The 15262-nt window shown below is 42.5% G+C and overlaps 1 protein-coding gene across 2 annotated transcripts in view; it reads left to right on the top strand.

Annotated features, from left to right (window-relative positions):
- The window catches only part of GARNL3 (GTPase activating Rap/RanGAP domain like 3), a 153095-nt gene that overhangs the window by 81930 nt on the left and 55903 nt on the right, over positions 1-15262 (top strand). For both annotated transcript variants that reach the window (XM_082656442.1, XM_082656441.1), the window contains 3 exons: positions 619-737; positions 12357-12421; positions 15082-15145. In XM_082656442.1, coding sequence (XP_082512568.1) covers positions 619-737; positions 12357-12421; positions 15082-15145 — 248 coding nt within the window. The remainder of the gene's footprint in view (positions 1-618; positions 738-12356; positions 12422-15081; positions 15146-15262) is intronic.

The raw sequence follows: 15262 nt of genomic DNA, 5'->3' as shown, positions 1-15262 counted from the left end.
AACAGTGAGAGGCCCGCGTACCGAAAAAAAAAAAAAAAAAAAAAAAAATTGGGGGAAAGTTGCTATCTTCCCAAATGCTTGAAAGCATAGTGCCTGGAGTACTTATGACTTCAGAGAAAAGTGGTGCCGTCAGTTTGGATGCCTTCAGCTGCCTCAACGGGCTTAAACAATAAGGGAGACAACAAGAGACCCAGAGGTAGGGCAAGCTCTGGGGTTGGTGGAGTCAGAGGCTTGGTGATGTCATCCATGCTGGCCTTCCTCAGGGTCACAAGATGGTTGCAGCAATTCCAGGCATCACTTCTAGACACCACCGTGTCCAGGGGAAAAGAAGGCCATCTTCAGGAGTGAGGAGGCCCTTCCAGAAACCCCTTGACACACTTTTCCTCCTGTCTCATTGGCCAGAATTGGGTCACACGTTCATTCCTGAGCCCATCCCTGGCAAGGGGAACAGGAGAGCATGATTAGGATAGAGTCACCAGGTTCTGTCCTGAGCTGGGCTGGAGATTACTGTTCCCTGATCCTGTGGGAAAGGCTGGCTGCCACCTGCCGTGCACACTGCTCCTAGTGCCTGGAGGAGCCGGCTGCATCTTCACTGTTCTGAACCTGCCTCTCTTCCAGTCCATCAGAACTACATTGGAAATGACGCGGAGAAGAGCCCCTTCTTCCTGTCGGTGACCCTCTCTGACCAAAACAATCAGCGTGTCCCTCAATACCGTGCAATCCTTTGGAGGAAAACAGTGAGTATCAGACCTGCACCTGGAGTTTCAGCACCACTCCAGAGTTTAATCAGTGTCATTGTCAGCCTTTTTCTACAAGGGTTTTTGAGTCTGGCTACTGAGGATTATCCTGTTCACAGGGGAGACCTTCACACTCTGAGTTTAAGAGCAATTTTTCCTATATAAGCCACTAAGTAGACATGTTCATTCCCCTCAATCTCTGCCCTCTCGGAATACACGACTATGTTATTATCGCTGTTACTGATACTGAAAGTGATGAGCTGGCACACCTTCAACCAAAAGAAACAAGATTTAGTGGAGGAATATAATACTGTTACATGGGCACGGCCCCTGGGGCTCCTGTTTCCATGAGTCAGTTGGTCAACTGCTGAATCAGCTGTGCTTCTAGGATTCCTTTGAGGCTTAGCTCCTTTCATCAATTTCATGGTGTGGAAAAGCAACCCTAGATCTAACAAGTACCTCCTGCCCACAGTGGGCTCTGGACACTGAGCTGGGGACAGCGGGCTGAAAGCAAGCCCTTTCAACTCCAGGACGCAGGTCTTTCTTTAGCTCAGGAAAGTTTTTTTATGTTCATTGGTGTTGCTTCTTTTCCTGTTCTGAATTTTTTCTATTAATTCTTATATTCGACCTCTGTCTTTCATCTTTTACCTTTTCTCATTATCTTCTTCTCTTGTTTCTTTTTTGCTTTGCTTCTTAGAGAATTTTTTAGAGACCATATCAACACTAGAAAGAGCAAAGAGTTTGTAGTTAAGCAAACTAGGGTCAACTCACCTCAATAACAAGCTTATTTTGTGTGAATTTGAGAAATTTGCTCATGCCATCTGAGCCTCCATTTTCTTCTTTGTAAAATGGGGAAAGTTCTGGGCTGTGGCTCACAGGGTGATGAGCACTAACAAGACTGCCTGAAGTGAGATCTTGCTTGAAAATTTACCCAGTGTCCCAAATCGTCAAATCTTAAAACTGGTTAGCTGCCTAAAGGGTAAAACATCTTATTCTTGAATTGGCGAGTACGGTGTATAATTTAAAAAGCGATAAAATAAACCACACTTAGAAAATGTTAGTTCTATTATTTAGTGGTCCCACCTGATGGGTACATTTGTTGAAATCCATTATTTAAATAATTGCATGCTGATTATATATATATATATATATATATATATATATATATATAGCAGGTTCTTATTAGTCATCAATTTTATACACATCAGTGTATACATGTCAATCCCAATCTCCCAATTCATCACACCACCACCACCACCACCACCCCCGCCACTTTCCCCACTTGGTGTCCATACATTTGTTCTCTACATCTGTGTCTCAATTTCTGCCCTGCAAACAGGTTCATCTGTACCATTTTTCTAGATTCCACCTATATGCGTTAATATACGATAATTGTTGTTCTCTTTCTGACTTACTTCACTCTGTATGACAGTCTCTAGATCCATCCACGTCTAAATAAATGACCCAATTTCGTTCCTTTTTATGGCTGAGTAATATTCCATTGTATATATGTGCCACATCTTCTTTATCCATTCATCTGTCGATGGGCATTTAGGTTGCTTCCGTGACCTGGCTACTGTAAACAGTGCTGCAATGAACATTGTGGTACATGACTCTTTTTGAATTATGGTTTTCTCAGGGTATATGCCCAGTAGTGAGATTGCTGGATCGTATGGTAATTCTATTTCTAGTTTTTTAAGGAACCTCCATACTGTTCTCCATAGTGGCTGTATCAATTTACATTCCCACCAACAATGCAAGAGGGTTCTCTTTTCTCCACACCCTCTCCAGCATTTGTTGTTTGTAGATTTTCTGATGATGCCCATTCTAACTGGTGCGAGGTGATACCTCATTGTAGTTTTGATTTGCATTTCTCTAATAATTAGTGATGTTCAGCAGCTTTTCATGTGCTTCTTGGCCATCTGTATGTCTTCTTTGGAGAAATGTCTGTTTAGGTCTTCTGCCCATTTTTGGATTGGGTTGTTTATTTTTTTAATATTGAGCTGCATGAGCTGTTTATATATTTTAGAGATTAATCCTTTGTCCGTTGATTCCTTTGCAAATATTTTCTCCAATTCTGAGGGTTGTCTTTACGTCTTGTTTATGGTTTTCTTTGCTGTGCAAAAGCTTTGAAGTTTCATTAGGTCCCATTTTTCATTTTCATTTCATTATTTTTGTTTTTATTTCCATTACTCTAGGAGGTGGATCAAAAAAGATCTTGCTGTGATTTATGTCAAAGAGTGTTCTTCCTATGTTTTCCTCTAAGAGTTTTATAGTGTCCAGTCTTACATTTAGGTCTCTAATCCATTTTGAGTTTATTTTTGTGTATGGTGTTAGGGAGTGTTCTAATTTCATTCTTTTACATGTAGCTGTCCAGTTTTCCCAGCACCACTTATTGAAGAGACTGTCTTTTCTCCATGGTATATCCTTGCCTCCTTTGTCGTAGATTAGTTGACCATAGATGCGTGAGTTTATCTCTGGGCTTTCTATCTTGTTCCACTGATCTATGTTTCTCTTTTTGTGCCAGTACCATATTGTCTTGATTACTGTAGCTTTGTAATATAATCTGAAGTCAGGGAGTCTGATTCCTCCAGCTCCATTTTTTTCCCTCAAGACTGCTTTGGCTATTCGGGGTCTTTTGTTTCTCCATACAAATTTTAAAATTTTCTGTTCTAGTTCCATAAAAAATGCCATTGGTAATTTGATAGGGATTGCACTGAATCTGTAGATTGCTTTGGGTAGTATAGTCATTTTCACAATATTGATTCTTCCAATCCAAGAACATGGTATATCTCTCCATCTGTTGGTACAATCTTTAATTTCTTTCACCCGTGTCTTATAGTTTTCTGCATACAGATCTTTTGTCTCCCTAGGTAGGTTTATTCCTAGATATTTTATTCTTTTCATTGCAATGGTAACTGGGAGTGTTTCCTTAATTTCTCTTTCAGATTTTTCATCATTAGTGTATAGGAATGCAAGAGATTTCTGTGCATTAATTCTGTATCCTGCAACTTTACCAAATTCATTGATTAGCTCTAGTAGTTTTCTGGTGGCATCTTTAGTATTCTCTATGTATAGAATCATGTCATCTCCAAACAGTGAGTTTTACTTCTTCTATTTCAATTTGTATTGCTTTTATTTCTTTTTCTTCTCTGATTGCTGTGGCTAGGACTTCCAAAACTATGTTGAATAATAGTGGTGAGAGTGGACACCTTTGTCTTGTTCCTGATCTTAGAGGAAATGCTTTCAGTTTTTCACCATTGAGAATGATGTTTGCTGTGGGTTTGTTGTATATGGCCTTTATTATGTTGACGTAGGTTCCCTCTGTGCCCACTTTCTGGAGAGTTTTTATCATAAATTGGTATTGAATTTTGTCAAAAGCTCTTTCTGCATCTATTTAGCTGATCATATGGTTTTTATTCTTCAATTTGTTAATATGGTGCATCACATTGATTGATTTGCGTATATTGAAGAATCCTTGCATCCCTGGGATAAATACCACTTGATCATGGTGTATGATCCTTTTAATGTGTTGTTGGATTCTGTTTGCTAGTATTTTGTTGAGGATTTTTGCATCTATATTCGTCAGTAATATTGGTCTGTAATTTTGTTTTTTTGTAGTATCTTTGTCTGGTTTTGGTATCAGGGTGATGGTGGCCTCATAGAATGAGTTTGGTAGTGTTCTTTCCTCCACAATTTTTTGGAAGAGTTTGAGAAGGATGGGTGTTAGCTCTTCTCTAAATGTTTGATAGAATTCACCTGTGAAGCCACCTGGTCCTGGACTTTTGTTTGATGGAAGATTTTTAATCACAGTTTCAATTTCATTACTTGTGATTGGTCTGTTCATATTTTCTTTTTCTTCCTGGTTCAGTCTTGGAAGGTTATACCTTTCTAAGAATTTGTCCATTTCTTCCAGGTTGTCCATTTTATTGGCATAGAGTTGCTTGTAGTAGTCTCTTAGGATGCTTTGTATTTCTGCAATATCTGTTGTAACTTCCCCTTTTTCATTTCTAATTTTATTGATCTGAGTGAGTCCTCTCCCTCTTTTTCTTGATGAGTCTGGCTAATGGTTTATCAGTTTTGTTTATCTTCTCAAAGAACCAGCTTTTAATTTTATTGATCTTTGCTTTGTTTTCTTTGTTTCTATTTCATTTATTTCTGCTCTGTTTCTTTGATTCCTTCCCTTCTGCTAACTTTGGGTTTTGTTTGTTCTTCTTTCTCTAATTCCTTTAGGTGTAAGGTTAGATTGTTTATTTGAGATTTTTCTTGTTTCTTGAGGTAGGCTTGTATAGCTATAAACTTCCCTCTTAGAACTGCTTTTGCTACATCCCGTAGGTTTTGGATCATCATGTTTTCATTGTCATCTGTCTCTAGGTATTTTTTGATTTTCTCTTTGATTTCTTCAGTGATCTCTTGGTTACTTAGTAACGTATTGTTTAGCCTCCATGTGTTTGTGTTTTTTACGGTTTTTTTCCCTGTAATTCATTTCTAATCTTATAGCGTTGTGGTCAGAAAAGATGCTTGATATAATTTCAATTTTCTTAAATTTACTGAGGCTTGATTTGTGACCCAAGATGTGATCTATCCTGGAGAATGTTCCATGCGCACTTGAGAAGAAAGTGTAATCTGCTGTTTTTGGATGGAATGTCCTATAAATATCAATTAAATCTACCTGGTCTATTGTGTCATTTATAGCTTCTGTTTCCTCATTTATTTCCATTTTGGATGATCTGTCCATTGGTGTAAGTGAGGTGTTAAAGTCCCCCACTATTATTGTGTTACTGTCGATTTCCTCTTTTATAGCTGTTAGCAGTTGCCTTATGTATTGAGGTGCTCCTATGTTGGGTGCATATATATTTATAATTGTTATATCTTCTTCTTGGATTGATCCCTTGATCATTATGTAGTGTCTTTCCTTGTCTCTTGTAACATTCTTTATTTTAAAGTCTATTTTATCTGATATGAGTATGGCTACTCCAGCTTTCTTTTGATTTCCATTTGCATGGGATATCTTTTTCCATCCCCTCACTTTCAGTCCTTTCAGTTACATACATGTCCCTAGGTCTGAAGTGGGCCTCTTGTAGACAGCATATATATGGGTCTTGCTTTTGTATCCATTCAGCAAGCCTGTGTCTTTTGGTTGGAGCATTTAATCCATTCACGTTTAAGGTAGTTATTGATATGTATGTTCCTGTGACCATTTTCTTAATTATTTTGGGTTTCTTTTTGTAGGTTCTTTTCTTCTCTTGTGTTTCCCACTTAGAGAAGTTCCTTTAGCATTTGTTGTAAAGCTGGTTTTGCGGTGCTGAATTCTCTTAGCTTTTGCTTGTCTGTAAAGCTTTTGATTTCTCCATCGAATCTGAATGAGATCCTTGTTGGGTAGAGTAATCTTGGTTGTAGGTTCTTCCCTTTCATCACTTTAAGTATATCGTGCCACTCCCTTCTGGCTTGTATAGTTTCTGATGAGAAATCAGCTGTTAACCTTATGGGAGTTCCCTTGTATGTTATTTGTCGTTTTTCCCTTGCTGCTTTCAATAATTTTTCTTTGTCTTTAATTTTTGTCAGTTTGATTACTTTGTGTCTTGGCATGTTTCTCCTTGGGTTTATCCTGTATGGGATTTGCTGCGCTTCCTGGACTTGGGTGGCTATTTCCTTTCCCATGTTAGGGAAGTTTTTGACTATAATCTCTTCAAATATTCTCTCAGGTCCTTTCTCTCTCTCTTCTCCTTCTGGGACCCCTATAATGTGAATGTTGTTCCGTTTAATGTTGTCCCAGAGGTCTCTTAGGCTGTATTCGTTTCTTTTCATTCCTTTTTCTTTATTCTGTTCTGCAGCAGTGAATTCCACCATTCTGTCTTCCAGGTCACTTATGCGTTCTTCTGCCTCAGTTATTCTGCTACTGATTCCTTCTAGTGTAGTTTTCATTTCAGTTATTGTATTGTTCATCTCTGTTTGTTTGTTCTTTACTTCTGCTAGGTCTTTGTTAAACATTTCTTGCATCTTCTCGACCTTTGCCTCCATTCTTTTTCCAAGGTCCTGGATCATCTTCACTATCATTATTCTGAATTCTTTTTCTGGAAGGTTGCCTATCTCCACTTCATTTAGTTGTTTTTCTGGGGTTTTATCTTGTTCCTTCATCTGGTACATAGCCCTCTGCCGTTTCATCTTGTCTATCTTTCTGTGAATGTGGTTTTTGTTCCACAGCCTGCAGGATTGTAGTTCTTCTTGCTTCTGCTCTCTGCCCTCTCTGCATGCTGGTTTTTTTTTTTGCGGCACGTGGGCCTCTCGCTGCTGTGGCCTCTCCTGTTGTGGAGCACAGGCTCCGGATGCGCAGGCTTAGCGGCCATGGCCCACGGGCCCTGCCGCTCCGCAGCATGTGGGATCTTCCCGGACCGGGACATGAACCCATGTCCCCTGCATCGGCAGGCGGACTGTCAACCACTGCGCCACCAGGGAAGCCCTGCATGCTGATTTTTATCTCAGCTACATAGTGTATCAAAACTGCTATGTAGGGCTTCCCTGGTAGCGCAGTGGTTGAGAGTCCGCCTGCCGATGCAGGGGACGCAGGTTCGTGCCCCGGTCCGGGAAGATCCCACGTGCCGTGGAGCGGCCGGGCCCGTGGGCCGTGACTGCTGAGCCTGCGCGTCCGGAGCCTGTGCTCCGCAAGGGGAGAGGCCACAGCAGTGAGAGGCTTGCGTACAGTTAAAAAAAAAAAAAAAATTGCTATGTAGCTCTTTTTGGAAAAGAAATTAGCAGAAACTTAAAAGAACAATAATGAAAAAAAAATTTTTTTAATTTTTTAAATTTTAAACATCTTTATTGGAGTATAATTACTTTATAATGGTATGTTAGTTTCTGCTTTATAACAAAGTGAATCAGCTATACATATACATATATCCCCATAAGGAACAGTAATTTTTTATACACACATACATACACACACATTTGCATGCATGCATACCTATATAGCAATAAAGTAGCAACTTCAAAAAGCCCAGAAAGAATTTCCAGGAACCACTACAGAATAAACTGTGGCTAGGAACTTTTTGTGATGATTAAAACTAGTACTAGTAATAACAATAAAATCTAACATTTATTGAGCACTTAGTGTATGCCAGGTAAGTCCTCCAAATGCATAGGTGTTATTATAGTTTAGGGAACTTAAATGACATGACTGAGGGAGGTGGCAGACCAGGCAGAACCCAGGACTGCATGCTGAGCTGTCACCACTGTACATAACTAATTCTGTATGTAATTCTTTGACTCATGCTTTCACTCTCCCTTTCCTGTGAGCTCCATGAAAGGAGGGGACATAACTGCTTTGTCCTCAGTATTCCCACCAGCAAGCCCAGTGCCTGGGACATAGAAGGAGCTTGATAAATATCTGTTGAATGAATTCATGAAATGATTAATAATTAATGAATTGAAGTCCAACTTAACCAGTGTGCTCTGCTACCTCTATTTATATAAACTTCTGTGTTATGTTTCAGAAATTTTTCTTTCTTTAAGCAGGTTTAAGGTAAAAATCTGATCTAAAATAGTTAGGTCTTACTCGTGAATTATTTCCTGCAGACAAGTTTTGGCCTTACCCCTCTCCCCATGCCACTGCAGTTGGGGTCAGTCTTGCCATCAGCATGGTTATCCTTGAAGAAAGTTTAAGCGTCAGTTTTAGAAGATAACGCTGGAGAACAGGTGCCAGTTTTCCCCAAGTGCATGATCATCTCTTCTCCTTAGTCACCTACTGAGAAGGGCTGGTGCCTTCGTCCAAAGCCTCTTACCTTCTGCACCAGGAAGGCTGTTTTCTGGACCCCTCCATTTTTTTTTTACTTATTTTTCTTATGTTTGCCTATTACAGTATTCCAGTCTCTTCTGGCTTAAATATTGTCTTCGGATGACTCTGTCTCTTTTGGACAAATAATCAGCCTTTCCGATTTCAGTTCCCTAGCCCTGTTTCTCCTGAAGTAAATGTTTGGGTATGTGAAGAGAGGGTCTCTGAGGCCTCATGGTGGTGGGAGAGGAGGACCTGGGATCCACACGGGGCCCTCTGGGTTCTTTCTGGTTTCTGCTGTGGAGAAGCAACCACTGAGGTGTAACTGGTCTCCTCCGGCTTTTGGGGGGGTCACTGAAGAGCACCTGTCCCTGAAGTCCGTGTCCCAGCCGTTTGCTCCGTGTAGTGAAGTCACTGCACATGTGAACGCTCTCACCTGATCCCAGGTCTCTGCCGGTTGCCGAGCCTCTCGGAAGCACTGCACTCTCTCAGCCCTGGGTCAGACGGGAGGAGGCGGGAGCGTCGCCTTAGGCTCGGGTCTCTAATCTTGCTGGCCATCCTTGCTGGAAGCTACCGAGTTACTGCCCCTCACTGTGTTCAGACAGGCTCTACCTGGACTTCAGGACTCCTCTGGAAGGCCATGCCTGGGAAGTGAGCCTCTAGTCCAGGTGCCTCCAGGTCTTACCTTGATGTGCTTCCCCACCCCTACCCCTATCAAGGCCTGCCCTTGGAACGGAGGCGTCAAGGGCCCCAGCACCTAACCCCTCAGCTTCCCTGTCTTCCTCTTCCTTCCTTCCACCGAGGCAAGGGTCCGTGTCGCACTTCTGCTACCTCCTTCCGGAAGAGATTTTCTCAGTCCTATCTTCTTCCTTCAGAAAACAGTCACTTCACCTCCTCACCTGGGACAGTTGCCAGGTACTGGGGCAGGAAGAGTGAGGCAAAGGCAAGGGGAAGTTTTACTTATTTTAATTTCCAAAGATATTGTCTGTATTACGTTATAAATTGTGATGAGCACTCTGAAGGAAACGAAGACAGAGAACGAACGATACGGAGGCCTGCCAAAGTGAGATCGTCCAGGGAACGCTTCCTGAGGAGGTGACATTGAAAGAGACCCACAGGATGAAAGGGAACCAGCCACATAGAGAGTAGGGGGAGGGGTGGGGGGACGTTCCAGACAGAAGGAACAGGAAATACAAGAGAAACAGGAGCCTTCTGGGGATGACTATTGGATGGTGAGAGAAGTCAGGGAGGTGGGATTGAGACCCAGGACCACCGTGGAGGCAGCATGAGGTGGGCAGAAGGAGCATTAATCCCCTTCTTCTGAGAAGTGCCAATGCCCAAATCCAGAGCCTCTTCTCTTGGCCCTAAATTATGTGCAGGACTGGGTAGGTGTTTGCTGCCCACTGAAGGGCAGTGAGGAGATGAACACATCAAAGCAGAACATCAGCGTCAGGGCCAGTTATTGAGCCCCTGTTGGCCCAAAGCCAGCGCTGGAGGCTGTGGGGAATCCAACAATGCAGGTGACTCAGCGCTCCCTCCCTCCCCCCGTGAGCTCACATTCTCTCATTAAACAGAAACACAGCTAAACTATAAACCCTGCTAGAAACTGTCTTGCACATCTCTGGCTGTGTTCCTTCTAAACCCAAAGAGAAAAAATGACTCACACTTGTAAAAATTCCATCCAGACAATACAGCAGGTGAAAAAGAAGAGGATCAAAAAAAAAAAAATCCAACTACCCAGTGATAATCACTGCAGTGTCCTTCTCGACATCTGTCCGTAAACACACACACACACACACACACACACGCACGCGCGCGCGCGCGCTAAATGGGGTAATGTGGACGTGCACTTCTGTGTCCTGCTCTGCACACCTAGTGTTGCCTGATATGCACGTGTACTTGACTCTCCCTGTGCATTTTTTGGTTCCACTGAAAACAGAGAACTGGAAGGTGTTTTTTCTAGAACAGCAACCCTGGAAAGCCACAAAAAAAAATGATGGGGAGCAAGAGCTTTACCCCTTTATAGTGAAGAAAAATACAGATCCACAATCCCAAGAGCCCTGGGTTTCACATCCATTTCAGCAGCTTGTGACGATGATACCAGCACCCAGGCAGGGCTGATCCTCCCTCACCCACTCCATACATTCCCCCCAAAGCTGCCCCGGTCTTCTCTTAAAAGCTGCCTTTGGTGTGTTTGGTGAGAAGAAAAGGTAGACAAGCAAGAAGGTCAGATTCAAGACCCTGTTCTAGATGGGTTGGCATCCCACACAGGTGACCACAGTATGAGGTAAGCTGGGGCTGGTGAAAAAGCAAGGCCACAGGACTAACTCAGGTTTCAGTGGGTGGGTCATGTGGAATTTGAAAATGCATATTCCTATCATAATATTTATATGTAGAAATTTTTTTAAATCTACTGCAAACTACAAAAAAAAAGAAAAAGAAAAAGCTCAACCTAATTTCCTTGGCTAGTAGAAAATCCAAAAGAAGGGCTCTACCTAGTGCAACTTCTGACACATAACTGGGAAGACATACTCATCCCCAGCCTGGAGCAGGGGTGAGAATACCCAGTTCTCCAGGGCCCTGGGTGTGAAAGTTTAGTTTGCCAAAAGAGATCATGGGCTTGAAAAGTTTGGGGAACTCCACTCCGTGCCATTGGTCAGGGCTCAGACACATGAGTTTGCAGATGTGTCCCGAAAACACGAACAAACTTGCCTGATTCCTACAAGGAATGTCCTTTCCCTTTTCTAGCTGTTTGTGCTGCCGATGTTATTATTAGTCATAGTTAGAAAGGGAATTTTATACGTGGACTGCATCATAATCTCTTTTGCTAAATAAGTATGTAGTATAAATCCTTTGTGAATTATAAATCTGTATTGTCTCTTTCTTGGAGATTGTAAAAGAGACTAGCCCTCATCTCTCCTGGGTGCTCAGACGTGGGACTGAGCCATCAGGCAATCCTTCCTTCATTCCCTTTCGTTCAGCCAGTATTGATTGAGTACTTCCTATGAGTTGGTCACAATGGGTACTCATGCAGAGAGGAAGAAACAGACTTTAAATAAGTAAACACAGACAAATATAAAAGTACACATTATGAAAACTTCTCTGAAAGAATCGGGTGACTTCTAGTTTAAAAACTCTTTGACCTGGAGGAATCACATTTGGGTCCTGTTGAATGTGTGGAGACAGTTTTCTTCTTCTGATCTTTGAGGCTGATCCAATTCTTGGCTCAGAGACCAAACCCCCTTCTCGTCTGGTTCAGACGGCTCATCTGCTCATCACAGCATCTGAGACAGTGCGGACCCAGCAGTCCAGAAGCTGAAAAATAATGCTTAAAGCATAAATGCCGGGACTTCCCTGGTGGCACAGTGGTTAAGAGTCCGGCTGCCAATGCAGGGGACAAGGGTTCGATCCCTGGTCCGGGAAGATCCCACATGCCAAGGAGTAACTAAGCCCGTGTGCCACAACTACTGAGCCTGCATGCCACAACTACTGAAGCCCGCGCACCTAGAACCTGTGCTCCATAACAAGAGAAGCCACCACAATGAGAAGTCTGCACACAGCAACGAAGAGTAGCCCCCGCTCACCGCAACTAGAGAAAATCCCATGCACAGCAACGAAGACCCAATGCAAAAAAAAAAAAAAAGAAAAGAAAAGCGTAAATGCCAGGTAGGGGGGAATGGTGGAAGATGCTGTCGAACCTCAGTAAGAGTTTTTCTAACATAAAATGTATTTATATATATGAAGAAAAATGAGAAAGACTGGGTATGGGTTTCTTTTAAATGACCAGGTAAGACTCTCTCAGAGATGGAAATTGCCAGACTTCTCACTGGTTTGCTGTTTTGACTTTCCAGGGTACCCAGAAAATATGCCTTCCCTACAGCCCCACAAAAACGCTCTCTGTGAAGTCCATCTTAAGGTGAGTACGAATGAGCAGAAACCCATAACCCACCTGGCACCCATAAATGGGTTTTTCCTGTGATCATTCTGATGTCAGCTTGCTATTTCCTTGGACCTTGGCGTTATACTCAACATTTTGCTAAGCTCTCGACATGCATTACCTCACTGAATCGTCACAGCAGCCCTATAGGACAGATAGTGTTATTGTCCCCATTTTATGGATGAGGAAATAGAGGCCCAGAAGGACAAAGCCAAGATCACACTGCTTGTGTATAGTAGGACTGAGGCGCAAGTCCAGGTCCGGCTGGTTCCGAGCTTTGCTCTCAAGCATTTGTGTTCTGCATGCGTCACCTGCTTCTTTTTTCCGGCACGCAGGCAAATATTTTGGTTTCGTAAAGAAAATCAAGAAATTTTTTTCCTTTCATTTTTCTGGTTTGAAATAGAACTCAGATGTCAGCAAATGCTTCTCTGAGAAGAACGTGCTTATTCTTAACCAACAGAAAGTTAAGTGAATGGAAGGAACCGCTCGCTGCTCGGTGCTCAGCTGCCTCTCGTGCTCCCATCTTTCCACCTCCCTCTCATCTCTCCCCCATGTCGGGTGGCAGCCTCCCCTCGGGAATGCCACCACGCAGGTCGGTCGGCCTGTTGCTCTGTCACCAGCTAAGATGTTACATCATAGTAACAGTAGCTTCTGTTTGTTAGGTGCTGTGCTAAACGCTTGACAAGCATTCTCTTGGGGAATCTTTAAATCAGCTCCATAAAGTAGATCTATTACTACCACCACTCCGCATAGGAGGAGTCGGAGCCTCAGAGAGTTGAAGAGATTTGACAAAGATCTCACAGCTGGTAAACCACAGAGCTGGGAATTAAACCTGGGTTCGTGTGATGCCAGGGCTTGGGCTGTCAATCACTAATGCCATCCTGTGTGAGTCTGAGACCTTATCCTAGTGGCCTGGTGATTTAGTCTTTATTTATCTGCAACTAGGTGGTGGCAGGAGGTGGTGTTTTTGATGTTCCCACCCACGACTCGTACTTGCCAGAATGTCTGTTAGAGTGACAAACTTGACTGTCAGTTAGGGATTGCAATTGGCTGATGAAAGGGTCCAAGGATTAAGAAGTAAAACATTTCATATCTCACGTTCAAGCTTGACTTCGTCTTCAGATTGCAGACCTTCTCCCCAGGCCCCATGATCTTTCTCCTGGCCAGTCTGAAGCCCGAGCTAAGAGGGCATCAGTGCAGAGGTTAACCTTTTTCTTGAGCACAGAAGTATCTTGCTGCTTCTAAATCTTAACTTGCTTTGAGAGCAATAGTTTGAATTATATGGGCTTAAATTTCTGTGAATCCTTTTTTCTTCTTCTTCTTCTAAAATGAAGTTTCTCCAGCTCCTTTCTTCTGTATATTTAAAGACCAGGGATTTCACTGAGTTGTAATTTCATTTAATTGTCTGAGTAGGCCTTCACTTTTCAGTCCTCCACTTATAGCCAGAGGAAGCTGCAGCAAGAGAGTATTTTTAAAGATGCGAAGAATAAAACGTCTACAGTTGCTGCCAATAGAAGAAAAAAAAAACATATATATATATATATATATATATATATTTTTTTTTTTTTTTTTTTGGCGGTATGCGGGCCTTTCACTGTTGTGGCCTCTCCTGTTGCGGAGCACAGGCTCTGGACGCGTAGGCTCAGCGGCCATGGCTCACAGGCCCAGCTGCTCCGCGGCATGTGGGATCTTCCCGGACTGGGGCACGAACCCGTGTCCCCTGCATCGGCAGGTGGATTCTCAACCACTGCGCCACCAGGGAAGCCCAGAAGAAAATATTTTATCTCTGTTTGTTACAATCATGAACTTGGAAACTGAAAAGGAAATTAAAATATAAATACTATGGAGTCAGATAAGCCTGAGTTCACATCATGGCTCCACTACTTCACAGCGTTGTTATCCTGGACTATTTCTTTAACTTCTGAGCCTCAATTTACTCATCCTTAAAATGGGGATAAAATAGTACTTGCCTCATAGAGATTAAATGAGATAATCCATGTAAAGCCATGTAAATCCATGTAAAGCATTTAGCAGGGTGCCTGGCGTATAGTGAATACGCTGTAAATATTAGCTATTATCTTTACCTTTCATTTACAAATATGAGGATTCTTGCTGAAAGAGGCCTTAGACAACGTCTAGTCCAATTTGTTTTACCTCTAGGGGAACTTAGCTCAAGGAAATTCACGTTGCTTGTCCAAAGCAAAACATAAAAGAACAATCCTGCTAAGGACAGCCTTTTGCCCTAAATGGGAGAGGAATTGCCAAAGGAAGAAAGACACGTCAGGTCATCTTAGTTACATTTCATCATTAATTGCTATGTAAATGTCAGTGAATCACTTTTTTAGTAAATAAAAGTAAGCATCATGGAGATTAGTCAAGGTTGCCTGAAACAGATGCTCTCAATCCCCCCTCCCTCTCTTACTGGGTGAGCGTGCTCAGGGTGCAGTCACTGCGCTTGGCTACTCGCATGTGTCCCTTCATTGATCACTCCTTGTTGGTTTGCACCTCCTGTGGCCCTTCAGGGAATCCAGCTGTGATTTTCTAGGAGATGATACTTAGCTTTCCTGAAGACCTGAGACTGGCTCCACATTATTTAAGTCTCCACCACACTGCGGCTCACTCTGTCCATTCTATTTCAGTGCCATGAATCTGGACAAATTCGAGAAAGGCCCCAGGGAAATTTTTCATCCTGAGATACAAAAGGTAACAGAGAATTTTGTGCTTCATAATTGTATAAATTTGATCACAGTGTTAGAACTGACAAATCATCAGTGATTCTTAGCCTAGGATCCCAACCAGAATCACCAGCGGTTCTTATCA

The sequence above is a fragment of the Grampus griseus genome (genome assembly GCF_964374135.1).
Source record: "Grampus griseus genome assembly, chromosome: 6".
Taxonomy (NCBI): domain Eukaryota; kingdom Metazoa; phylum Chordata; class Mammalia; order Artiodactyla; family Delphinidae; genus Grampus; species Grampus griseus.
Note: the sequence above shows the minus strand (reverse complement) of the source record. Positions and strands in the feature narration are given on the sequence as shown.